This window comes from Globicephala melas, chromosome 2 (genome assembly GCF_963455315.2).
Source record: "Globicephala melas chromosome 2, mGloMel1.2, whole genome shotgun sequence".
Taxonomy (NCBI): Eukaryota; Metazoa; Chordata; class Mammalia; order Artiodactyla; family Delphinidae; genus Globicephala; species Globicephala melas.
Window position 1 is genome coordinate 53,364,621 of NC_083315.2, and position 26,077 is coordinate 53,390,697.

General features: G+C 47.4%; 1 protein-coding gene and 1 non-coding gene across 2 annotated transcripts in view; both read left to right on the forward strand.

Annotated features, from left to right (window-relative positions):
- Nucleotides 1-26,077, forward strand: part of ATP10A (ATPase phospholipid transporting 10A (putative)) — a 174,927-nt gene that overhangs the window by 47,501 nt on the left and 101,349 nt on the right. The window contains 1 exon segment of the mRNA XM_030873088.3: nucleotides 25,474-25,678. Within this exon segment, the coding sequence (XP_030728948.1) occupies nucleotides 25,474-25,678 (205 nt within the window).
- Nucleotides 2,790-2,896, forward strand: LOC115861968 (U6 spliceosomal RNA). Its single transcript, XR_004042952.1, has one exon. It is a non-coding gene; the product is annotated as a U6 spliceosomal RNA (small nuclear RNA).

The window sequence follows — 26,077 nt, forward strand, 5'->3', positions numbered from 1 at the left end:
TGGAAGTTGGCGATCAGTTTTGAAAATGGAATTATACTTTGTCTTTTTTAAAACTCCAACTCAGAGATTAATAGTGTATTTTGCTGCCCTTCCACAGCCAGGTCTCAGAGTAGCGTATTCCCCTGTGTTCAAAGAAAAATAAAGACAGCCTAGTACCCAAAAAATAGCTTGTTTTAATTTAAAGTGGAACAGAATGAGTATTTTTTCCTCACTGTTTAAGTGTGATTGATCGTAGATAAATTAAAGGACTTTGATATCATCAGCAAAACATTCTTGCCAGCCCAGGGACAAATACAAGTGTTCTTGGAAAAGGTTTGTGGGTGTGCTTAGGGCGTCCTTGTTATTTTCCCTCGCTTTGAATGAAAAAAGAAACTTATTTATTTTTATAGTAATGTTTCCTCAAAGTGATTGTGTAGCAGTGGTAGAACATAACACTCTACATTACAAAGCAGAAACAAATCGAGCTTTGTACTCAGCACAGGGCATGATATCCAAAGTACAGAAGTGTTCTTTAACACGGTAAGAATCTGAGTGAGGTTCCTGTTTCCTGACTTATTTTTAAAGTGTGATTGACACTGTGCTTTTTATCAGAGGATAGTCAGAAACTAAGGAAACTGTTTAAAAGACAAACAAACAAAAAAACTACTAACTCCTAGGCGCCAGTTTCTTAGCGGGCCAGGCAGGCACTACAGCTGTCATCTTTGCTCCTGTAAATGTTCGCTATGTCTCCTGATAAATTGTTTCCACTTCAGAGGAGCTGGGTGGGGAGAAACATGGACCAGGCACTGAGCAAGCATCACCATCGCTCCAGGTCCTGCATGATGCCGTGCACTCTGCCGGCTGGCATCTTCCAGCCCGTGCCTCAGTTTCCCCGGCCTCACAGAGTGGAGAGCAGTGGGGCTGCGCCTGGGGAGACACAGTGACTGGCGGAGTGAGCTGTGGTACAGCTGGATTAGGTGTGATGTCGGTCCCCGTGTGTCCGATGACCCGTGTACACTGTCCCTGTGTCCCTGACACTTGTGATGTTTCTGGGTCCCTGAAGCTTTTCCTCCCCACAATCTCACTAGTGCTTTTTAATTTTTTTCTTGTAAATTTTTTTTCTTGTAAACGACCAGGCCCTGCCCTGATCGTTTTGTCTTTCTCCTCTCTCTTCCCTCTCTGTCTTCATCTCCTGTTTCTCTTAGTTTTTTCCTCTCCTTTCTTTTCCCAACTCTGCTGTATGTCTTGGTGGGATGCTTCCCTCTCTCTGTGGCCAGGAACTGGCCAGTCAGCAAAGTTTGCCTCTGGCCTTCTTCCTCTTAATCACCCAGCTCTGTATCTGTAGAGAGCCTGCAAGAGCCCGAGTGATCCACGTCTGCCTGGGACATCCCGGCAGCTCCCTTCTGGGCTCCTGCAGTGTCCCTGATGCTGGCCTTCCCCGCCTCCTGTGTTCCACCCACACTGACCCCTCTGGGACCTATGCTCACTGGACCCCATTGTCTGGTGGCTTAAGGCTGTTAATGGGTTGTAATTAGTGAAGTGAAAAGAAATTTCTGCTAAGGTGGTGTCAGGTCACCTGTGACCCCTGCTGGATGACACATGTCCTCCACCTCATTTAAACACACACTGTTGTCATGGCTAGGAGACTTGTTCTGACTCCAGATCAGGGCAGTTAGTTCTCTGCTTCTGTCAGGCTGTATAGTTAAAGGGAAGGCTGTGCTACACTTGGCTTCTAGGCATAATTATGGTGTGTCTTTGCATACCTCACCTCCCTGGCTTTGCAGATGAATTTCTGGCCACCCAGTGGTCACCCCCTGGATCCCAGTAGTGGTACTTTCTGTGGAAGCCTTTTCCATCAGACCTGGGAGACCTCGTCTCGTAAGTCCTGGCCAGGACTGTTTGCTCTGTTTTCAGACTGTGGTACAAACATTGCTTGTTGTAGGCAGGTAGGAGGTAAAGCCCTATGGACATAGAATCATAGTTTCATCGTATATATTTAAGTTGCAAAACAGTCTGTGTGCCCAGAGCTCTGTGGGCATTGTTACACTTTGAAAACAAACAAGTATAGATGTGTATTTCCCAGAACATCTTCAGATTTAAAGGAACCCTAAAATATGCAGGTGAGAGGATTGGCTTGCTCTTGAACTGCCTACCAGCAGCTTTGAATTCTAAGCAGTGCAGACACATCAGGCTCAAATCGTCCATTTGGTAATTCATCCACGCCTTCATCCCTGCACCCCGTCTCCTGGCAACCCCGCTGCTGTACTGTCAGGTAACCGCAGACAGGAAAGTTAAGGAAACTTGAACCAGGCCCTTGGGCTTTCGGCAGCAGGTCTTATTAGAAGGTTTGCAGGAGATGAGGAGTTCGGGGATAGTTTTCCTGCTTTGGCCTCCTCATTTCTCAGCCCCCACTCTGTAACACTTACATGGATCACAGGGAGTTTGCATTAAGTGATGGGGAAACTGCCATCAAGCCTTCATCTCTAGTTGAAGACCCTGACTTTGAAAACTAGATTCTACAATGCACATTGTCATTTTTGGAAAAAAAATTCTTGTAATTAATTTCTTATGTCAGGTGGTTTACCATACATGTCCTAGATCTACCTGAAGTGCATATAGTCTGCAGCGTGGGTGACCCCAAGGCAGACCACTTCTGTATCGGCCGCCAGATGGGATATACCACCCAGTTCTGCGATGGCAGAACTGAGAATACAGGCCTTGGGAAAGAGGGCAAAGTATCTTCCATCCCCTTCTTGTTTCTACTTCAGGATTTTTAGCAACAAGTCCTCATGCTTAAATTACCGTGTGCTGTGCTCGCTTCAGCAGCACATATACTAAAATTGGAACGATACAGAGAAGATTAGCATGGCCACTGTGCTAGGATGGCACGCAAATTCGTGAAGCGTTCCATACTTTTTGTATAACTGATTCACTTTGTTATAAAGCAGAAACTAACACACCATTGTAAAGCAATTATACTCCAATAAAGATGTTAAAAAAAAAATTACTGTGTGCTGCTAGACCAAAGATGAACGGTGGTCATGGAAACATCTTCCCGCCTCTCGGCGTATCCAGGGTGATGAGCACTGTTCTCAGGCACATGGTGCATCTATGTAACTATGAGTGAGTTTGAGGTTTTCCCAAGAAGGAAAGGAAAATGAGCACAAATAAAAATTTCTGAAAGCAAAAATTTAATTATATGTTACCTTGAAGATAGACTTTACCAAAAAAAAAAAAAAAAAACAGCCATCTTTATATAAATGTGCCCTTCGTTAATGTTAGCTCACAGCAAATTTGTGGTGAAGTGGATGGAGTTCTTAAGGTTGGTTGCTCATTTGATTTTTCTCGTCTTTAGTTTTAAAAGAAACACCATAATTTTGAGAAAGTCAAAGTGAAATGTGTGTCCTCCATCACTCTGCCATCAGTAATTGTCCCTGGTGCCCTTAGTTCATGGCTCGCCACTCCCACCCTGCTCCCACTAGACTCTTTGTGGGAGGTATGGGCCTTACAGGCTCCCTCCTGTATCCCATCTCTTGAGGATTCCTCCACTGTGACATGTGGCCCCCACCATCCCACACTCAGCTGGGTTCTTTTGGGGGGGTGGTCCCACCTCCCTGCCTCCCACCCTCCCATCTGGGGCCTCCCAGGGTGCTCTTACTTAGAGTGCAGACTGTCTCAGTGCTGGAAGCTTCCGCAGGGCTCAGGCTTCAGAGAACACGAGCAGGAATCCTCCCGTGCAGCCATCATGTCTCCCCTCCCCACCATGGGGGCCATCTCCTATAAGGACCTTATTGCCCACTTGTGGCCTCTCTGCATACCCCTGTCTCACGGCCAGTCAGTGAGCACATCACATCCTCCCAATTGTGACCATCTTCCTGAAACCCAGGAAAGCCTGTGCTGATGTTAGTGCATGTGGATCCCCCCAGCCTTTAATCCTAAAGCCAAACTCTACCTTCTCCAAGAAACTTCTTCTAAGTTCCCCCAAAGAATAGACAGCATTTGGCATAAAAGTATTATAGATCCAGGCTGGTCACCTGATGGGGGAAAATACTGGCATAAAAATACATGAGTTGTGAATCACTAGTTCCTTATACAAACCGCTTTCTCACCTGGGAAACAGGAGACAAACGGGAGAGTGTTTTGATGAGAGTTGATCGATAAATTGTGCTGAAGTATAGGTATCCCCCACTTTTCGAAAGTTCAGTTTATGCCACTTTGTTTTTACTTTTATTTATTTATTTTTTTGCGTTCACTTTTGCTAACCAAAAGAAATCCAAAGAGGATTTTTGCTTTTATGAAAAAAGGCAAAAAGCAAAAATAGCGTTTGTTTTGCAGCGAGCGGCGATAGAGGCAATGCACACCTCAAAGAGTGACACCACCAAGCTCTTTCTCTGGGAACCACACTCAGCATCTCTGTATCAAGTAGCTTTGAACTGTGTGAGCATCTGTGCTTTATCTAGATTTATTTTTGTGCATCCCTTGCCAGATGTGTTGTAAGGTAATTGCTTCTTCATTTATGCCATTTCAGGTCAGGAAAAGTTTCATAGAAACACTCTGCTTTTGGATAGTGGGGGAAACCTGTCATCCGTTTTTGCTCATTTAACCATTAATTTATGCCTAGCTGCTTCATCCAATATACCCCTAGCACAGTAAGGCCATAGTGAGACCTTGAAGAAAGCAAATGCAACAGTGAGAACAAACCCTAGAACTGGGAAGTAACTTTGCTACCCAGTGGTGACTCATGGTGGTGTTATTTTCATACTGTGAAATGAAGGGCCTTGTTGTGTAGTACAGCATGGGAACCAACAGTTAAATCGGGGGCTGTGTGCTTTCAGCCTGCTGATATATTGGGCACTTGTGAAAGTAAATAAGACACATTTAACTTTCAATATTACTTTTTTTTTTTTTTTTGCAGTATGCGGGCCTCTCACTGTTGTGTCCTCTCCCGTTGCGGAGCACAGGCTCCGGACACGCAGGCTCAGCGGCCATGGCTCACGGGCCTAGCCGCTCCGCGGCATGTGGGATCTTCCAGGACTGGGGCACAGACCCATGTCCCCTGCATCGGCAGGCGGACTCTCAACCACTGCGCCACCAGGGAAGCCCCAGTCGAACTTTTTACCTTCACTTCCACTATAGGTAGAAAATTTGTGAGGACATCATTTCAGAGTCCCAACTGGCACCAACGAAAGTGTTTTTCTCTTTAAAATATTTGGTTAATTAGGACTTCATTTAAAACCATCACCCTACAAGGAATGTTTGACCATCGCCAGAATCTCAAAGCATTCAGCCAGCAAAGCCAGCTTGACCTGTGGGAGGCCGGGCCATGGGCAGGGTGAGGGGATGGGCGGCCTGAAGGCCAGTGAGCACCCTGTGCGTGTGGCCCGGTGGAGTGGGTGAGGAGGCCCGCGGGCAGGCTGCCTGCCTACCCTCCCTGGTGAAGGTGCTCAGAGCCTGGGCATCTGGTCCCCTTGAGCGTTCAGAGGCGCTCAGCGGAGGAGAGAAGATGGCATTCGGGGTCATTCTTGAAATATGTGAAGATTCCACTGCATGAAGAAATGAGTGAAGGGTGTCTTCCTGATCTCACACCCAAGGTGGCCGTTCTTTGAAAGTCCTGAGCACTTCTCCTTTGCCCGTCTTTTGTTGCTCCTGAAAAGCTGAGCTCCCAGCTGAGGTGGAGGCAGTCTGTGTGATGGAGACATGGGTGCCTTCAAGGGTAGGCTGTGGTCAGAACTGGGCCATTTAGATGCACTGGAGAAAACACATGCCTGCACTTAATTTCTCCTGCTTTGGGGTCAGGGAGAATTCATGGTGGAGGGAGAGCAGAAGGTGTGTCAGGGCGGCTGTTTCTTCTGTATTAATTAGAAGACAATTATGTTTAGCAGTTTGCAGTTGCTTCTTCTCAAAGCAATATAAGGGACTTTTCTAAGAATTAAGATAAATGTCTTGGGAAGACTATTCGAAATAACTAGCAGATGTGCTTTTCATCTTTGATTCTGAAATACCTTTTCCTCCATACTCTGGGAATTATGGGAATTTCACGTTTTCTTTTTAGTAAAGGTAGAAACTTATTTTCATGAAGCAAATTATGAAATGTTTGCCAATTCCTAGAACTAGGTGAGTTTTGGGAAGGAAAATAGTCCAGCCTTCCTTTTTTAACCCATGGATTTAGAATTTCCTTGTGTTCTGCCCCTAGAAGGGACACATAAGCCTCCAACCTGTGGGCCCAGGTGGTGCTAGAGTGGACACAACCCACGGGTGTTGAGCCACAAGACTTCGACTTTTATCTGGAACTTTCTTATATGTTCATGCATTATTTTCCCAGTCAAAATCTGTAAATAGCCAGCTGTTCGAACTCAAACATAGCACAAAAATATGTATTAAGTGTGATGCAGGGGGTGAGCCCACTTTTTGGTGAATGCTACTATTGAAACATTGATTATGATAAAAGACTTTCTGTTTCTTAATGAGGCAGCATCTCTTTTCCCGGATCCGGACCCTTGTACAGCAGGAGGAACTCAAGGTGGTGAAGCAGGGGCCCTGAGGCCAGTGTGTGCTGGGCCTGGTGGATTCCATCTGCAGTGGGTCCTAGGGACTCAACCAGTCATTCTAAACTAGCTGGAGAGGCATCGCTGAGCGGGTATCCAGCAGGGTCCTGTGGGCCTGTGTGTAGATGTGGAGGTTGGTTCTCTCAGAACCTTCTCCCGCATCACCATTAGCTTGCCACACCTGCTACATGTGCCTTATAAGATTTCAAAAGAGGGTTTTTACTTTTCCTCCATTCCCACCTTTCTGTTTTCCAAACCCAGGATGTATTACAATTTGAGCAAATCTAAAAAGCCAATACTTAAAATTCCTGATATTTTTATAATATTTTATACTTCTAAAGGAAATACCACATAATATTATTCATTCAGCTGTTTAACAAACATTTATTTGATTCTATATATTTAATATTCAAAAGTGCATGCTGGATAAAATTGGTTTGATTCCCAGGACAGTTCTGAGAGGTGACTTGCCTGTGTCATTAGCCACGTTTTCCAGACAAGATGACTTACGTTCATGTTCCTAGTAGTTAGGTGGCTTATCCAGGCACACTAAGTGGATGCCGGAGGCTGATTGAACATGTCTATCTTTTTAGATCTCAGGCTCTTTCTACTTGACTTCCACGTGTGTCAGTTGTCCTTGATGTGTATATCTGTGTGTACCCATCCATGTGTACGTGTGTGCACCCCCCCACACCTACAGACATACCACACACACACGCCTCCCACTCGCACACATCTTGTGGCAGGGCAGTGTGCAGACAGAGCAGCAGTGTGGGTGGTACTAAGGCGTACTCAAGCCCACGTCTGGCAGATCTGTGGCTCCCAGTGTACGCTCGCAGAAGCCAAGGCCTCTGGAGGTTTGGGAATTGCCCAGCGTGGTCCAGACTGAGTGAGGTTCATTCTTGGGCTTTCTGAATTCACTGTTGGGTTTAGCAGGTGCTGCTGGTGTGTCCACTGTGGGCTATCTTGGCCTTACAAGCAGGACAGCAGCACTTCGGAACCTGAGGGTCACATCCTTATGGAACAGGTGCTAGTGACAAGGGCCCTTGGGAATGGGGACTGGACTTTGCCCGCCAGGGGTTAGAACGTCAGTGGCCAAACCCTGGTTCCCACGGACTAACTAAGGCAGAGCAGCTCGGGCTGCTTGTGTAGGTTCCATCACTCTCTTTAAAGAACTCTCCATGGTGGGTGAGTTGCTCTAGTGATGCAGTCCTTGTGTCTGAGAAGCAGAGAGGAAACTTGCAGATGCCCAGAGGGCATGAGGGCATCACAGGTCCCCTTGCTCCCTGTCGTGCCTCGTCCCTTAGCATGTAGCCCAGCAGAACCAACAGACACTGGATGAATGAATGAGTGAGTGAATGAAAGGAAGAAGGTGCCCAGCAGGTCACGAGTAATCCAGGGGTCCTAGGGGACTGTATGGCAGATGTGCCTGAGGGATGGTAAGTGGGGACCCAGCACAGGCCACAGAGTCACAACCTGACCACCTTCCCACGAACCATTGTCTCCCCTCAGACCCTAGGCTGCAGGGTCAGAGGGGGATGTGTCCCTGTGGCCGGGTCTTGCCTTGTTTCAGGAATCGTCCCCCCTCACTAGGGTCCCTTGGCCATGAGAGCATCAGGTGGGAGCTGACTTCAGGACACATCCCACTGAATATTGGCCACACCCTCCTCACATATAAAATGCACTTTTACCTGATTTCTGCTCATGATTTGTTTTAGGCAGCATAATGGTCCTCCAAAGACGTCCACCTCCTAATCCTCAGAACCTGTGAGTATTTTCATGGAAAAGCACAGTTAAGGTGGCTCATCAGATGACCTTAAGATAAAGAGATTATCTTGGCTTTTCTAGGTGGGCCCATTATAATCCCAGGGATCCTAAGGTGGAAGAAAAAAAATCAGGAGAGAGCCAGACAGATGGAGCTCAGTGAGAGAGGCCTGACGCCACGCTGGCCTTGAAGGTGGAGGAGGGGGCTGACCTTAGAAACTGGAAAAGGCAGGGAGACGGGTTTGCCCCTGGAGCCCCCAGAAAGGGATGCGGCCCTGCTGACACCTCGATTTTAGCTCAGTGAGGCCAATGTTGGGATTCTGACCCCCAGGACTATAACATGATAAATTTGTGTGGCTTTAAGCTTCGCTCGTGGTAATCTGTTACTGCTGCCAGAGGGAGCTGGTCCATAGTCCCAGACTCTGACTCAGTGCATCCACGTGGCCCCAGCTTCAGTGAGGGAGGCCTGTGGGTCTGAGAGAAGCTGCCTCCATATTTCCCAGCCTGGTGGTTTCAGTTTTCAAGGAGGAAAGCCCAGCTCCGTGTTGCGACGTTAAAACAACACGGTCTGTACTGCAGAGACAGGCATATGCAACGTCTCCATGGTGCACTTTGCCCAATTTCTGTTCTGTTCTCAGAAGACAAGCATCCAGTTGGAGAGTTCCCAAGTAAGTCTTGGCCCAAAAGCAACATTTTACTGACTTGAAACAGGAAAATAATTTTTAAAGTCTTCCTGGTGAACAAAGATGGCTTTGTGTGTGGTACTAGCCTGAGTCGGCCACGTGCCCTCCCGTCATGTGGAGCACGTGTTCCCTGTGTTGGTATAAAAATGTGCATGAGATCCTTCCCTTTGGAACACAGGGAGATTCTCAGCCTTTGGCCCAAGGCAAGTGGTACTGCTCGCCAGTAACGGAGATATACTGCCACGTGGCCTCTGTGTTCTGTCAGGCATGTTGGGTTCAGAGATTAGCAAGGAGGGGTCCCCATGGGGGCCCGAGGTGCCCCTCCCACCTGGTGGTGCAAAAGGACAGTAGCCTGGTGAGCAATAGGTGCAGAAGGGGCAGGGGCAAGGTGCTTTATAGAGCGGAAAGGTGTGATTTCCTTAAAAGCAAGCTGTTCCACGCCAGGTTGAACCATTTTCAAAATGAGCACATTGAGGCCTGATGATTGGGGAACTAAGGGTGAGAGGTGTTGGCTGTCTGGGAGGTGAGTACGAGTCAGCATTCCAAAGCTCCGTGGTGGCACCTTCCCCCAGAGACTCTCACCCAAGACCCCGTCACAGCAGCCCTGAGTACACAGCCAAGCTCATCTCTGCACCCATTCCCTACCCCCACGGTACAAGCATTGTCACTGTTATCCCCACTCTGCAGATGGGGACACAGGCTCAGACACACGCCTGGCAGCACAGCTTGGAAGTGCTGACCCTGGGGTTGAACCCGGGGCCTGGGGAGCTGCTGTTCTGACTTGAAACAGGAAAATGATTTTTTATTTTCCTCACATCCCAATGTGTAGGACAGTGTGAGGGCAGTACATGTGGCTGGTTCCCCAAAGCATCTCTGTCCCCCTGGGGTCATGGCACACACTGGACTGCCTTCCCCAGCTGAGGAGAGACTGTCACTCCAAAGAGTTTTCTTTTGTTCAAGTTAGTTACCTAAGAGGAGATACATTTTCCTTTCACCCAGAATGACGCCCCAAACTCTCCTCTGTAAGGGGGACAGCATGAGGATAGTGCTGTCACTAAAGTTATTCAAATACTGGTGTTAGATTAAATGTGTGGACTTTATTTCTGTATAAGCACATAGGCTCTGCTGTTGTTGAAATACTAGGAATAAAATAAAACTAAAAAATAAGGTGAGAAATAGATGTTAAAAAAATTAGCCATGTATTGGTATTTGAAATAAAGTGAATTTTATTAGGATGGGTAGGAAGCCTCCCGAATGTTCCAGAGTGGGCTGCCTGACACACTTTCTACACTACCCTAGATCAGGTTGCATTGTTGGGGGGTCCAGATGAAAGCCCTTTATGGGCGTGTCCAGTGCGGGTGGCAGCCAGAGCAGCCGAATCGGGTTTTGTCACCATGATCTGAGGACTGTTCTCTTGTTGGGTGTTTGTCATCCAGCCCCGGTGGCCCAGGAGACCTGGAAGCTGTCTCACCAGACTGGGATCACATATTGCAGGAAGTAAAAAAGCCTTTTTTCTCCTGCTGATTGGAATCTTCTCGCTGTTCTGTGCTGCCCTCCTTGTACCCTTGGCCTTGCTGCGGGATGTCCACAGATGCGGGCGGCAGGTCGGCCCCTCTTCATGCCAGTGACCTGCTCAGAGGTGTGTCCTGGGCCTGGGGTGCCTGTCCCAGCTTTCCTGGCAGCAGGGGGATTCCTTGTGCCACTGAGGAGCCTAATATACACAGGTGTGTGTTTTGTGAATTCTTTTCTGAAAGATAACCTTTCCAAGTTACTAAAGTTTCAAGAGCCACTGAAAGAGTGAGAGGCCTTTTCAAGGCGAGTTTGAATTACTGCTGCTGCCATTTCCACCCAGGGGGCATTGTCCTGAGGCCCAGTTGGCCCATCCCAGGGGGCAGCAGGCAAGTTCCAGGCAGAGGACACCTGTCCAGGTCACTTGTGGTTGCAGCCATGCCCAGGATGCCTGCCTGACCACAGGGGCACATCCCCAGTGGAAAGAACCGGAGCGGTCCGAAGAAGGGAGAGTGCTCTCTGATGTCGGCCAGACTCAGCTTGTGCAGGAACAAAGGCTCCCTGGCCAGCTCCCTGCTATGGGAACCCCCGTGTGCTGGCCCTGGCTGTGTGTGCACACAGGGTCATGACAGAGCTGTGGGTGAAAGAGACTGTGACACTCAGCACCTGTGCTTTGGCTGTGAAACAAACCCTTTTCACAGGTCAAATTTTTCCCAGCGGATTTCATGACACACTACGTCAGTTAAGGAATAAAATGTCTCAAGAAATATTTCCAGGCAGTAATTTTAGTGCTGGTACCTACCTGGCAGTCTTTGGGAAAATAAGTATTACTATTAATAGTGGTAAAGATAATAACATATTGCTAAAACCAAAATCAGGAATCAAATTCAACGGTATTTAGATTGTTAGAGGCATAAGCAGAAACCCAAAAACATTAAAAAAATTTTTGTTCCTATTTACAAGCACTTTCAACCCCAAATCACTGAAGTGGATTGACGGAAGAGTCTGTCTCTCCCTCATCTCAAGAAGCTACGTTGAAATCCCAAAGTCGTCATTGTTACGGGTTTAGAATTGGGCCAGGGGTGACCAGTCGGCAGGCCTTCCCGCAGTGGGGCCTGTGTGACAGTCATGTCTATGGCACCCAGGCCTCATGAGGTGGGCTCCGCAGTATGACGGCGATTTGGTGCTGGGATGGTGGGAACCCCTGGCTGATTCAGTTCCTCCGAAGCGGTGTGCTTCTTAACTTTGCACATTTGTGTAGCGACAAAAGATTCTTTGAATGTAACTTACTGTAACCTGCTTGATTCCCCCAAGAAGAAAGAGAAATTTTTTTTTCTAAATAAAGATAGGCGAAAACATCTATAATTTAGCCATTCCCATTTCTTAGCATTTTTGCCCCCAATAATCTAAAATTGGAAAGCATGGGTTACATTCGTAGACATAGAAGGCCTTCCTTCTATGCGTGTTTTTGGAGCAGCTCTCCTCTCTTCCAGCCGTGAGTCAGGGCATAGGTTTAACCCCCTCTGGTCCTCAGCATCTTCATCCTTAAAGTGGGAGTGGCACGGCACTCCCTCACAGGGCACTGCAAACATGACTGGTGACAGTGACTCTGCGGTGGCCTGTGGGGTCTGGCAGCCGTGGCACAAGGAGAAGGGGACCATCAACAGCATGGCCGAACTCACCATGTCTTTACCCAAGAAGGGGGTTAAGTCAGTTCTGAATTCCAGCATTGTTGACCGTTCTCAGAAAATTATTGGGTGAAATCAGTTTCCTGAGGTTACTGTTGCCGTTACTGCTTTACTGGAGAAAATTGGGATTGGACTCCCAAGCTGTGAATTCCAGAGGTGTCTTACGTCCCCACACAAACTGCTTCAAAAGAAATCATGTCGCCAGAGCATAGTTTGATCCATATTTTAACATCCCTTCCGTTCCAGGGGCTGAATCTTCTGAAGGACAGGGCTTGTTTGACGTCGTTCACCGTGCTTGTCATGACTGAGGGACATTTGCAATAAATCAGTTTTGGAGAAATGTTATTGCGGTGAATTTTTTAGAGAACTTTACATAGAGAATAGGTTGCATGCGTGATTCCTCATTCTGGTTGGCCAGGGGGAACCCAGCGTGGATTAGTCAGAGAGTGACCCAAAGGTCAGTGCTTTTCAGTGAGCCTCGGGAAGACTCCTGGTAGTGCAGTGGGAGCAGACCATCACCCCCACCGAGTGGGAAAATCCGTCTACTTCTCTGGCCCTTAGTCCCCTCAGAATGTCAAATGAGAGGAAGGGACCTTGTCATCAATGAAGCCTTCTCACTTTCAAAATTCAGATTCAGAGGAAGCAGGGGGCTCTGGGGAAATGGGGGCCTGAACCTTTCTCCTCTCCAACCTGCATGCTGGAGCAGTGGCCACAGGTCTCTGTACATCTGGACTGACCTTGGTCCATCTGGGTCCGTACAGAGCACTGGCTCAGGCTCCTGCATAGGCCACAGGCACTCGGAGAACAGCACTGGGGTGGGTGCCACAAAAGAGAGTGTCTTGGAGAAAGCCTGGGCCTGCAGAGGGCTGTGGGCCTTCAGTGGGGAAGGTGGCCGTTGGTGCATGCAAGGGTGACCTGACACTCTGGCCTCCGGGGTGCTTTTCATTTGCCCCTGAGGCTGGGAGAGGCTGCCAGTGGGAGCCCGGATGAACTTCATGCTCACTGCTCTCTTGGGGGCCGCTTCACTTTCCGTAAGTCGGGCACCTGCCATCATTTTAGAAAGCAGAGCTAACCAAGCAGAGCTAACCAAACGTGCTAACCAAGAATAGTAACCATTCCTTCAAAGGGGCCTGGCCACCAGGGAAAGGAAAATGGTTTAAGCAGAGAGAACTCATGCCCAGAGAAACAGCTGCTGAGGAAGGCTTGGGACCATAAAGAATGACTCACAGTAACTCAGGGAGCAGTGAGCACCCAGAGGGGAAGTGGGGAGGATAGTGCTGAAAACAGGAACAAATACTATAAAATACCTAGGAGTGAATTGAACAAGAAGGGCTCAAAACCTGCATGAAGAAAACTGCAGTATCTCTTTGAAGGATGTAAGCCAGCAGGAGGCTTCCTGTGGCTGTGGGTGGGAGAGTGAGTTCTCCAAGAAGAGGGTGCATGTGTTTCTGTGGTTCTGCCTGCAAGGTTCTCTTGGAATTGAATAAAATGGCCTTAGAGTTTATAATGCCCCAGTATAGCCAAGACATTTTTGAAAAGATCAAACAGGAGGGACTTTTCGTACAGTTAGTGGAATCAGGGCTGCAGCATGAAGTTGACTGTGACTCGCAGGGGTGCAGAGGTGGCAGCAGGAAGCACCCCGTGTCACCCAGAGTGCCAGCCGGGGCCCTGCTAGGGGGCTGCCTCCACCCGGGGTTGGGGGCTCCCAGTGATGGGGCTGATCCAGCACACTGTGCAGTGGATCCCAGGGTCAGAGTGTGGACATGGAGAAAGACATGATAAACCCCAAATACATGATATTATATATGAGAATTTTAGAGTGGGTACTTAAGTTCCGTGGGGAAAGGATTATTTAATAAACAGTGTTTATACAATTGGCTGTCTGGAGGAAACAGCCTTGGACCCTCAGGTTGTACTATATAAAAATGAATATCAGTTCATTTGAACACTTGAATACTAAAAAAGAAAAGAATGCTGCACTCCCCAACAAAAAACAAAGAAGTAAACATCCAGTCTAGGGGCACAGGGGACTTTCTTAGCCAGGCCTAGAAAACTCACACATATTTAACTATAGAAAAATTTAAAACTGTTATATGACAAAAATATACTATAAGCAAACATTAAAAAACATAATTCTTTAGAGAAAAATATTTTCAAGGTAAAATAAATAGGATTAATATTTTTAATATAAAAGCTCTCACAAATTAAGTTGTCCAGAAGGAAGTAAACAATACGATAGGAAAAACAGTGGGAAAATAGGCAGTTTATTCCCAGAAGAACAGGTTAAATGGCCTGGGAGTCAGGCAGGAGCAATAAAAAGGTAAGGTGTCCTGTCTGCCTATCAGGTGGCAAGGAGAGAAAAGAAAGAAGCACTTACTGTTTGCAGAAACAGGGCGGGCAGGTACTCTTAGGTACCAAAGGAGAAGTATGTATTGTTGCAGCCACTTAGGAAAAATTGTTAAAAACACAAGACCTCTCCCAGCTTTAAGGCATTGCCTGAAATGTGAGTCATCCTGCCTGTTTCATGAGAATGTCATACCAACCAGTGAATGTAGAAGAAATTAACTTGAAAACTCTAAAAGTGCCCCCAAAGTGTTTTACATGCTTTACAAATGGGCAGTACTATTATTGGGATAAAGAGTCTGATCCCCGCATCCTGATGTCTGGTGAGCTATTTTGAGACTGTCCCATGAAACTCAGAAAAGACTGCTGTAGAAATGATTTGTCCAAAAACAAAAGTTTTATAACTCACCAAGAAGTTTCTAATTGGTCATGTTCCTTTAGGTGTCATTTTGCTGTCACAAGCTAGTACAGCTCCTGGGGAAAATTCCTTTCTTCTGGGTATGCAGTGTGGCCTTGCAGTGAATAATTGTGTGGTCCCAGCATAGTCCAGTGTGGGCTGGCAAAGTCAGCATCCAATCTTCATTCTAAAGAAGACAGAGGCCCTGTAATCCGGGGCGAGTACCGCCAGCATGCTCTGATGTTTAGTATGAGATTCCGAATCCATTAGCGTGTCTCACCGAAGGAGCAGCTGTTTCAGTTTAGGGTGGAAAGGAGACACATTCTGGACGTTATGCAACAGATTTGGGTCTGGTGCCTGCTGCAGATTTTGCCATTTCTGTTTCAGTGCTGAGTTCTCACCCACATAATTTTTAAAATATGTTGTTTCTGTAAAGGTTACTTAATAACCCATGTTCCTGAATGTCCATCCTGGGTGCTCTGAAGTGGTGGTCCTCCACCTGGAGCGACTTTGCCCCCAGAAGGAACTTGGCTGGTAGGATTTGTGGGGAGGGGCTACTGCCCCTCTTGGGTGGGGGCTTGGTGTTGCCCAAGTCCCACAGTGCAGATAGCCCTCTGCAAAAAAAAAACGATCTGGCCCCAATGTTGCTGAGGCTGAGAAACCCTGCTTTAAAGCCATTATCTCTCTCATTCTGGGCTTTTCCCTTCTTTGCCTGTTGTGTAATTGCTAGGGACCAGGGTTCTTGGCCTCCTTAATCAATATAGAAATTGATCATAGAAATTGATCATAGAAATTGATCAGAGGCCAGACAAGAAATTCAGGCAAGGCTTTATTGGGACTCCTGCTGCAGCAGGAGGGAGCTAAAACAAGTAACAGATTCCCTTGTTTGCTCCCTGAGGGGAGGGTTGAGCTGATTCCTTATATGGGGTGAGGGTGGGGGTGTGTCCAGGGGTCGGGCCGGAGGGGTGGCTTAGGTGATCTGCCCACCCCCTTGGTGGTGGTGTGTGCAGGGGGCATGCGCAGCACCCTGCTGTTGCTCCTGACCCCCTGTTTTTTTTCCCGGCTCTTCAGAAGTGACAGTTGGGTTTTTTTGTCTCTTTGTATCTTGTTGTCCAGAATTTGCCCCAACTGTACATACATGTAGTTATTTTTAGTTCATTATAGTTTTGTATTTTGTAGCTAGAGGAGAGGTTTGTCCAGGTGCAGGCATCGCATCGCTGCAGCAAAGGGTCCCAGGTCCCAGGCCTGTCTCATAATGAGTGTATATTAAATTTGGGGTAGTTTCAGAGTCTCTATGGGTCTTTTTAAAATGTTGTGAAAATTGTCCATCTCTGTCTCTCACTCTCTTCATCCCCACATACTCCTTCATTTGTCCACCATCTGAATAATGAATCCATGAAGGGTTTTCTCATCCCTAAGGCATCAGGCCTTGCCACAATGATTATTCCACGAGATTCTTGGATCTCTTGCTGCCACATTCCCATTTAGGGCTTGCCTCTCACTGCATCCTGTTTTCTCATTTGTGCTGTTTGCTTAAAAAAGCTTAAAAAAGTGTTGAGCAGCTCTCCCCTTGCAGGGCCAAAGGAGTACTTCACTCGGGCCATGCTTGGGAGGCCTGAGTCTAGTCGGTTTGCGTGTTTCGTGAGTTCTCTGGGCTTCTCTTTTTCTTAAAAATGTGTTTTGTGGATCTTTCTAGATACTTTATGTTTGACCCTACCTCGATCTTGAACCATTTGGAGGAAAGAACATGCATTCAACTGCATGCATCCCGATATTTCTGGCCAACTTTTTTTCTGTTTAGTAAATGAAGCACTTTACTTGGAGCTTGCCTTTCTTATCCAGGATCCGGATGTTTTACCAACAGGGGATGTGATAAACTGACAGGTAGACCTGAAGCAATTTTATGTTTGGAAAGAGCTTTCTCTTTATAGGGAAAATTGTTCCATGTCAGACACGTTGTATGGAATGTTGCTAACCATGCGGTCTTATTTTCTCTATGATTCTACACAGCGCTGCCCATACAGGTACCCCATTCACTTAACTGTTCTGAACAATCACACCATCTTTCTAAGTTAAGAAAACAAAATCTCAGCTCTTGCTTTAATTACAAACCACAAATTAAATGTAAAATGTATAATACTTTCAAAACCAGACCTCCCCCAGGGCTTCATGGGCCCCGGAGTCAGACAGATTTGGTCCTCGCTGTGCCCCTTTCTGGGTGTGACTTTGGACAGGTCACTCTGTCCATCCGTAAGTGAGAATGTAGTGTGAGGACTGTGTGTAAGCACTCTGCATGCTGCCTGCTCCATATGAGGGCTGCACTTAGTGGGGGGACGTACCTACTGTTCTGTTGCTCTGATTATTAAGATGATACTGATGTGTGGGCGCTGACGGGGATTTGGTGTCAGCCTCCAGCTGGCGTGGGCTGAAAGCCTTGTCCCAAGCCGTTAAGCATTCGTGAACCTTGTGCAGGTGGCCCACTCCTGGAAAACATTTCCCCGTCTTTCAAGAGACTGAACTCTCCCTTAGTCAGGCAGGAAATGTGCTAGAGTGGAAAACAGGTCTGGAGGGGGAGGAAGAGGGGCTAAGAGTGTTTGGAAAAGTGACCATTGATCTTAACAGGTGTGCCGTATTCAGGTTTGTGCCACTGAAGTTTGAGGCCCCACAAAAGGAAATAAAAATACAGTGACTGTGAGCTCACATTCCATGACTGTTTGTCCAGATGTGATCACTTGGCAGTGGAAAGTGTGGCCCCTGGACTCCTGCCTGTGGTGGTGAGCGGGCACCACGAGGCCTTGGGCACATCTTCATCCTGGGCTCCCAGCCTCCACTCTCTGCCCCGCCTGCCTGCCCAGCCACCCCCACCGACTTCCCCTCCTCCGCATTCCCTCCCTCGTTGCCTCTGTCCGAGCTCACGCTGTTTCCGTCTAGCTAGCTCTCTCCCTGGTAATCACCATGACAGTGCCCATGGTCAGCATCCTGTCACCTCCATGTGTGAACCCTGAGTGCCTATCTTTATCTCTCTTGGTCTTGGAAGCATCTCCCACCCCATACGCCCACCAGCACCTTGGACTCAGAATTGCTCACAACTGGACTCTGTTCCATCCCACAGCACACCCACTTCTGGGTGAGGTCAGTGGCTCCCACATTCCAGCCACCAGGGCTGGAGACCTGGGCACCCCGTGCCTGACTCATCTAATCATTCATGGAGTCCAGTCACATCGATTGTACAGTCAAACTCCCACGCCTGGTCTTTCTTTTCTGTTTCTGTGTCTGAGTCTCCTGATCTCTTTTGCTGTGTCCTGCCTAAGCTCTGGTTTGGGCACTGCCCTTTTAGCCTCTCCCTAAATTCCACTCTTTAGTATAAGTAGTCTCCTTGGGGTGGGTGGGGTATGGGTTAGGCTAAGATTTTTTTCATCCTTCAGGAGCTAAAGTCAGATGCCCCCTCTTCCAGGAGGCACTCCCTGACTGCCTAATCAAAACAAGTGTTCTTCTCAGCCCTGAATTATACTTAAAACATAAGTGAGGGAATTGTACTTTCATCTTTAATGCCATGTTTTCAAGTGGATTTGCTCAAACCTTAAAAACCCTCCATCTCTTCTTTCTCTTTCTCATTCTTTCCTGCCCATCCAAACCCAAGACACACTCCTTTGTTGGTCTTGTTGGGGGAGAGACAAGTTTAAGGGAGGGAAAAATCAAGGGAGGTGAGTGAGATGTGCCCTGTTTACCCCTGCACACGCGTTGCCAGCACCTGAGCAGGGTGTGGGCATGGTGAATGGTGGGAGGGCTTTGGGGAGTTCCTGTGTGTGGTTGTGAAACTTATATGCAATTGAATTAAAGGGAGCATTTTTGGAACATGAGAAAGTAGATGGTAAAATATGGCCACGTAAAGTTGTTAGATAATGTAAGGGCCAGAAAATCAAATATGTATCCAAGTTATAAGCATTTCAATCTCTCATTCATTTCCTAAATTACTGAGAAATGGAAGAGGCAAGCATCTCCAACAGCAAGATGCCCTGGGACGCTGGTTCCATGCATGTGACATGGGCATTTCATGGATACATTTAGAACTGTGGGCAGCCTGCCTCCTGGTCACTAAACTGGAATGGTCGTGTCACATTACAAGGGAGGGGTCACCTGCTGTGGGTGGAGTCAAAAATGGGTGTGCATCTTCCTCTCCCTCCCTTCTGGCAGGAGGACTCTTACGTTCATGACTCCATAAATCAGGTTGGAGATCAGGGACAGTGACAGCCCAATTATTGTTGGGACTGTCCTTGTACAAGGAGGGGCAGTGGGTCACCAGGGATGTTAAATGGTTTCTCAAATTTGGAATCTGTTGTCACCTTAAAAAAATTTTCTTTTGCTGTTTGGGAAAATGGTAATCCAAGAACCTAAATGAAAATTTATTTGATAACAACGCACTGAAGATGAAAGTAAAATTCACTCAATTCTGCAATGCCTTTTTTTTTTTTTTAAAAAAAACTTTATCTGTTTGTTTGGTTTTATACCTTGGCCACATCGTGTTACTGAGTCCAAGCTCATAATGCTTGCTGCACGACAGGACAGGCCAGTAAATTGAGAGATGAGTTGCTGGAGCAAGGAGTAGTGACGTTATTTGGAAAGCCAGCAGATCATGAAGGTGATGGACTCCTGCCCCAAAGAACCATCTTGCCTGAGTTAAAATTCAGACTTCTTTTATACTAAAAGGGGAAGTAAAGTCAAACATTTCCTGGTTCTGGTCAGCCTCCAGAGGGGATGTGTTAATTTCTCCTCCCTGTAGTCATTCACAGGTGGGCCTGGTCAGGATGTTTCCTGTGAGCTAAACAAAGGTATTTTAGCTTAAGGCTCATTACCTGGGAGGCGCGGTTCCCAGAGATGGGCCATTATGTATAATTTATGCTTAAAGGCAATGTCCCTTTAGTGATTAACTTAAAGCAAAAGCAATAGAATACAGAAGTTAAAGAAACAGATCCAGTATGGAATCAGATTTGTTTTTCCCCCCAATACAATTGGAGAGATTTATAAATACATTGTTGAAAACCCTTAGCCATTGCAGGGACAGTTTCAACACTGGAGAGGGATCATGAGTGAGGCTGAACTGGTGGGAATTCTGATGCATTTCAAAAAATAAATCATTAACAGAACAGTTCTGAGCAGGAGTCCTTGAACCATTCATGAAGAGCTACATGAAAGTAACATAGTGATCTTCAGGAAGAACCTGCTTTCAACTGCTTAAAATAATTCCTGTAAATTCCATAAGCCAGCTTACCTCCTCTTATTGGAATTGTTTACTTAGTAACTTTAAAAACATAACTAGTGGGCTTCCCTGGTGGCGCAGTGGTTGAGAGTCCGCCTGCCGATGCAGGGGACACAGCTTCGTGCCCGGGTCCGGGAAGATCCCACATGCCGCGGAGCGGCTGGGCCCGTGAGCCATGGCCGCTGAGCCTGTGCTCTGCAACGGGAGAGGCCACAACAGTGAGAGGCCCGCGTACGGCAAAAAAAAAAAAAAAAACCAAAAAACATAACTAGTACAAATAAATAGTTTGTCAGCCTAAACAACTGACCAAAAATGATGAATTAAGGGATCTTAAAATTCTGTTTACTGCTTGTCTTTAGATAAAATTTGTCACTAGTCACTCTAATATTTCCTTATTCCTTCACCCCCCACATTGTGCTGTTTTGCACAAAAAAGGCTCAGATAAGAACTTCAAAGCTCAGCAGGACTAATTATAAATGGTGTTAATTGATTTTCCCAGAAGAGGAAAGCTAATCATTAGAAGCCTCTTTTGGCCTAAGAACAGATCTTGGAAATTATATATTTAACACTCTGGCTTTACAGTTGAGCAAACAACAGGCCAAGAGGTGAGGGGTTTGGCGCAGAAAAACCGGTGGCAGTGCTTCCCTAGAAAAGACATGTTTTTGCCTGTGGCCTCCTAAGGGTTCTTCTGAACAGAAGGCGTTTTTATCAGGACCCCTTTCAGCTTGGACCCCTCCCCCACCCCCGCCCCCATCTCAGAAGAATCACACTTTTTTCCACCAATGACCCTTGACCTCTTGGATCAACACTCTGGGGCAGACCTCTCAGGACACCTGAGCAGGGTACTCGGTGATGGCTGATTGCAAGGGCGGTTGTCATTCTCTTGGAGGGTCCATGCTCCATGCTTGTAATATGTATGATGTGGCCCATATTTCAAGATTACACATTTTCAGGTTTCCCCACATTTTAATATGTTATGCATACCTTCTGTTGGGCTCCCACTTTGTGAGGAGAGGGAAGTGTGTTTGGATTTTAACCAGTCTTGCTCTGCGTTCTTTTCCTGTGAGGTAGTCTTTTCTCGGTATGCATATTCTAAAGCTGAGTGGGAGTTTTCCAGTTGCTGTGCCCTGAGAGGACTGAGCTGCCTCTGACTCCTGCTTCTGTGCAGAAGAAGGGAATTGTGCATATTAGTTTTCTACTGCTGTGTGATGAGTTAATATAAACTCAGCAGCTGGAGACAACTCAGATGTGTGCTGTCACAGCTTCAGGGAGCAGGCATGCAGGTGCAGGTTGGCTGGGTGCTCTGCCCTGGGTGTCACCCGCTGCAGTCCAGGCATTGACCTGGCTGTGGTCTCGTCCTCTTCCAGGCTCATTTAGGTTCTTGGTGGAATTCAGCTCCGGTGCTGGTAGGCCTGGGGCCCCGTGCTCTTGCTGGCTGATGGCCAGGGCCACTCTCAGCTCCTGGCCCTGTTCATGAGGCCCTTCCATTGCTCTCTACACTTTAGTGTCTGACTTACTGTCTCTGGTTTAGGCCCAGTTTACAGGGCTCCTGTGGCTCTATCAGGCCCACCTGATGATTAGCTCGTAGCCCACTGACTGGTCACCTTCATTACACCTGCAGGAGTGACTCCTCCCACATTCACAGCCCCCACTTTACTTGGGGGCCGGGGGTGGGGCGCTGGCAGGGACTTGCACACCAGGGCTGGGGATCTAGGGGATGTCTCAGAATCCTGCCACCACATGGGGCAGCACCTGTGCTTAGAAGGAATATCTCAGGGGCAAACTACACAGTGCCACTTCCTAAAATTGCTGGAAACAAATGCATAGTGTTGAGGACTGGGTGATTTTAAACCTTGCATCTCAGGTGGATCCCCTGGTCCCTGGAGGAGTACAGGCACCTGCCTGGTGCAAGTTAGAATTCTGGAGTTTGCAGGGAGGCCACAGGTGGCATACACTCCTGAGACTTTTCCTATGGAGAGGAGGGGTCATGTGTCCTGTCCACCCTAGCCTGCATCCACTGTGACCTGAGGAAATAGAAGCCGGTCCTAAATTGTTTACCTGCTGCTTCTAAAATCAGTGTTCTTAGGAGGCCAGTGTTGCCGTATGGTGTTAGTGGGACTTACGTGTTTTCTCTGCGGTGCTTTTCCTGTGCACAGACACGGGGGCATGTGGTACACAAGCCTGTGGAAGTGTCTCCTGGTGTGATGCCCTCTGTCACCTGGTCCTCTGCTGCTCTCCCCCTTCCCATCCCTGCAGGCTGGGAGCCGCCCCTTCCAGCTGGAGTCATGGGAATTGAAGTTATGGGGTGCTAGTCTGCTCTGGCTGCTGTGACAGCACCACAGACTGGGCGGCTTAAACAACAGAAGTTTATTGTCTCACAGTCTGGAGGCAGGATGTCCAAGATCAAGGCATTGACAGGACTGGTGTCTCTGGGGGCCTCTCTCCTTGGCTTGCTGATAGCCGTCTTCTCCCTGTGTCCTCACATGGTCTTCCTCTGTGCACACACATCCCTGGTGTCTCTCCCTCTCCTTATAAGGATCAAGGCCCCACCCTATGACCTCATTTTGACTCAGTCACCTCTTTAAAGACCTTATGTCCAAATACAGTTGCTGAGAAAAGGAGGACAACTAATATCTAATATGTATGTTATATGTAATGTATCTGTTATATATGTATAGACATACACATGTAAAATGTAATATATTATATATAAGTTATATAGTATATGTTACTATATAATGTATATGGTATACATATAATAAAAATAAGAGTAACGCAGGCCAGGCAGGGGTGTTGCCGGGTCAGTGTAGGGTCCACACTCAGTGCTGGAGCTCCCGCTGGAACAGTCAACCGGACTGTGGGGCTTCAATGAGGAATTTTTGTCTGTCTGTCGAGGTGATGAAGGGGTTCTGTGATGCTGTTCTTCCACAAGTGACTCCTGAGTCTGGGTTTTAAGGGTCCTGCTGCTTTAGGAGTTCCTGTGAGCTGCAGGGCCTTTCTCTTTCAGGCATCCTGGAGCTGCTCTGCTGCAGCTCCCTTTGCTTTCCATGGCTGGGACGGGTCTTCCTGCCAGGACGGTCGGTCACCGAGGTCTCCTCATCCATTGCTCTGTGTTTACAGGGGCCTGTGCGGGGGTCTCCTTCGGGCTCAAATGCCTCCATCAAAGTTAACTGTTTTCAATACGTGCTCTGCTGGAGTGGGCAAGCTAATGTTCTAAGATTTCAAGGCAGATGGAAACTGACTTTATTTTTGATGAGTTCTGTAAATGGAATGTAGTCAAGATAAACAACCCAGACAGTGTCACGCCCTGCCTCCTCTGGCCCGGTCACCCCCGCCTCCTGCCTGTCCCCAGGGCCAGTGTAGGACCACCGGTCTCCTGGCAGCTGCTGTCACACTGGGGCCTGTCCAGCTCACTGTCAGCGTGCACTGCCCACCTCAGTGACCGCACAGCAAATTAGCTTTTGGAAACTTTCTTCTGGAAAGGACAGGGCCTTTCAAATTCCTCTGTACTTTCTGTGAGAAGCCAACAAAGTGTCCTGATAAGGAAGAAAGACTAAAGAGCTAATGTTGCAATGATAGAAAGTCAAGGTTTGATCTTCAGAAGAGGAAATAGGAACATAGTTAAGTGATGTTTCATTTGTCACTCATCAAGGCTGTCTGTCCACTGGGAAGAAGTCAGACTGTGACAGTGAGCGGGCAGCGCCCTTGGGCCGGAGCCGGGGGACTTGTCACAGCTGGAAAAGGATGCCTCACCTGAACAGCACCCTGGCCTTGCAGGGAGGGTTGGGTCCAGAAGAATACCTTTGTGCTCACATTGGGGGCTTGATTCTATAGCCCCCAGGGGGTGCTATCTAGTGCTTTGGTCTCGCCTTGAATTTATTTTTGAGGACAAAATTGTATCTAATTTATCTTTGTTGGCCCTATAGCGACCAAACTACGGTGTATCTTGAAACAGAGGAATGCAAGTAAATAGAGGCTTATAGTGGAAGGGGCTACTTCTCTTTTCAGCACCTGGGGCAACTGATGCTAGGAGCCCCTGGAAGTCTGCCGTGGGTTCCCTCAGATCCACAGTGTGGAATAAAATAGAGGTCTGACACTCAGGACTCATCACCCAGCGCTCAGGAGTCAGGTGAGACTCAGACTCGCTGCTGAATTGTTCTCCGGGAGCTCAGGCGAGGAAGTGTGGGGGGCCAGTGAGAAGGTGATGGTGAAAGTGAAGTGTGTTTTAGGGCTTTTTATTTTCCTAACAACATAACCCAGAGGATTTTTTCATGCAGTTTTCTCATGTAGAATGTCATGTTGAGATAAAGTCTTGTTCCTCTGCTTATTTATAAAACTGGACAAAACTGCCTCCAAGGAGCTCTTAAAAATGCCATTTGTAGGATTAATGAGCCCATTTTTCCAGAGTAAAAAAAAAAATCTAAAGCAGAAATCTACCCGTGTTTTCATCCTACTACCTATTAATCAATAGTAACTATCAGGAGTTGAAAGCTGACTGTGGCAGGCACTGTTTTGAGTGATTATCTACTTCATCTTGAGCGTCGTGGAGAGGATACATCTGCTGTGATCTCCATCCTGCAGAAGGTACAGAGGTTCTGCTAGCTGTCTCTATGAATTTGTCTATTGTAGGGACCTCATAAGAGTGAAATCGTACAGTGTTTGTCCTGTTGAGACTGGCTTATTTCACTTAGCATAATGTCCTCTGAGTCCACGTTGTAACATGTGTCAGAATTTCCTTCCTTTTCATGGCTGAATCATATTCCACTGTATGAATATACGACACTTTGCTTATCCAACTATTGTTGGGCATTTGGGTTGTTTCCACTTTTGGGCTATTGGGAGTAATGCTGTTATGAACATGGGTAGGCAAATATACATTAGAGTCCCTGCTTTTAATTCTTTGGGGTATATACCTAGGAGTGGAAAGCGTAGCCATTTTAAAGGGGACAATTCAGTGGCATTTAGTGTAACCATCACCACTACCTAGTTCCAGAACATTTTAATCACCCCAAATGGAAACCTGTGCCCAGGAAACAATTTCTCCCCATCCCATCTCCCCTCCCCTCAGGCTCTGGCAGCCACGAATTCACCTTCTATTGCCATGGATTTGCCTGTTCTAGATATTTCATATTACTGGAGTTTCACTATATGTGGCCTTTAGGAATCTTCTTTTAAATGCTTGTTATTATGGAAAATTTCAGCATACCAGAAAGTGGCATGATGTGTTCAATGAGCTGCATGTGCCCATCACCCAGATTTGGCCTCCATCGATCTCCTCCAGACTTGTTAATGGCTGTCTCTTTACCAGGGAAGAAAAGCAGTACGTGAACCGATTCTGGAAAGAAATCCGCGTGGGAGACTTTGTGCGTCTTCGCTGCAACGAGATCATCCCTGCAGACATCCTGCTGCTCTGTTCGAGTGACCCCGACGGGCTGTGCCACATCGAGACGGCCAACCTGGATGGAGAGACCAACCTGAAACGGCGCCAGGTGGTCCGAGGCTTCTCCGAGCTCGTAAGTGACCTGGTGTGTCCAGGGTCCCAGGTACCATGTCCTGTGGTGCTTCCCATGCCGGCCCTCCAGGCCTTCGAGCACCTGCATCCCCTCCATCAGGCCAGGCTGATGGATGGATGGGGGACTGAGGGTCTGAGAGGACCCCAGTCCCCCTGAGCACATAACTGGCCTGTGGCTATGGGAAACAGGACCCAGTTTTATGACTCTGATTTCCACGGCACAATTTGTAGATTTGGAGTCCCTTTAAAGTCACTAGGAACACTTGGGACTGGCTGACTGTCAGCATTTACCCAGCTGTTGCTCTCATTCTAACACAGCAGCAGTAATGACCTGACCCCAGCATGTGGCTCAGGAATTTCTCTCCTCAGGGGTGTTTCTGAGTTCAGTGTCAGGTCTTCT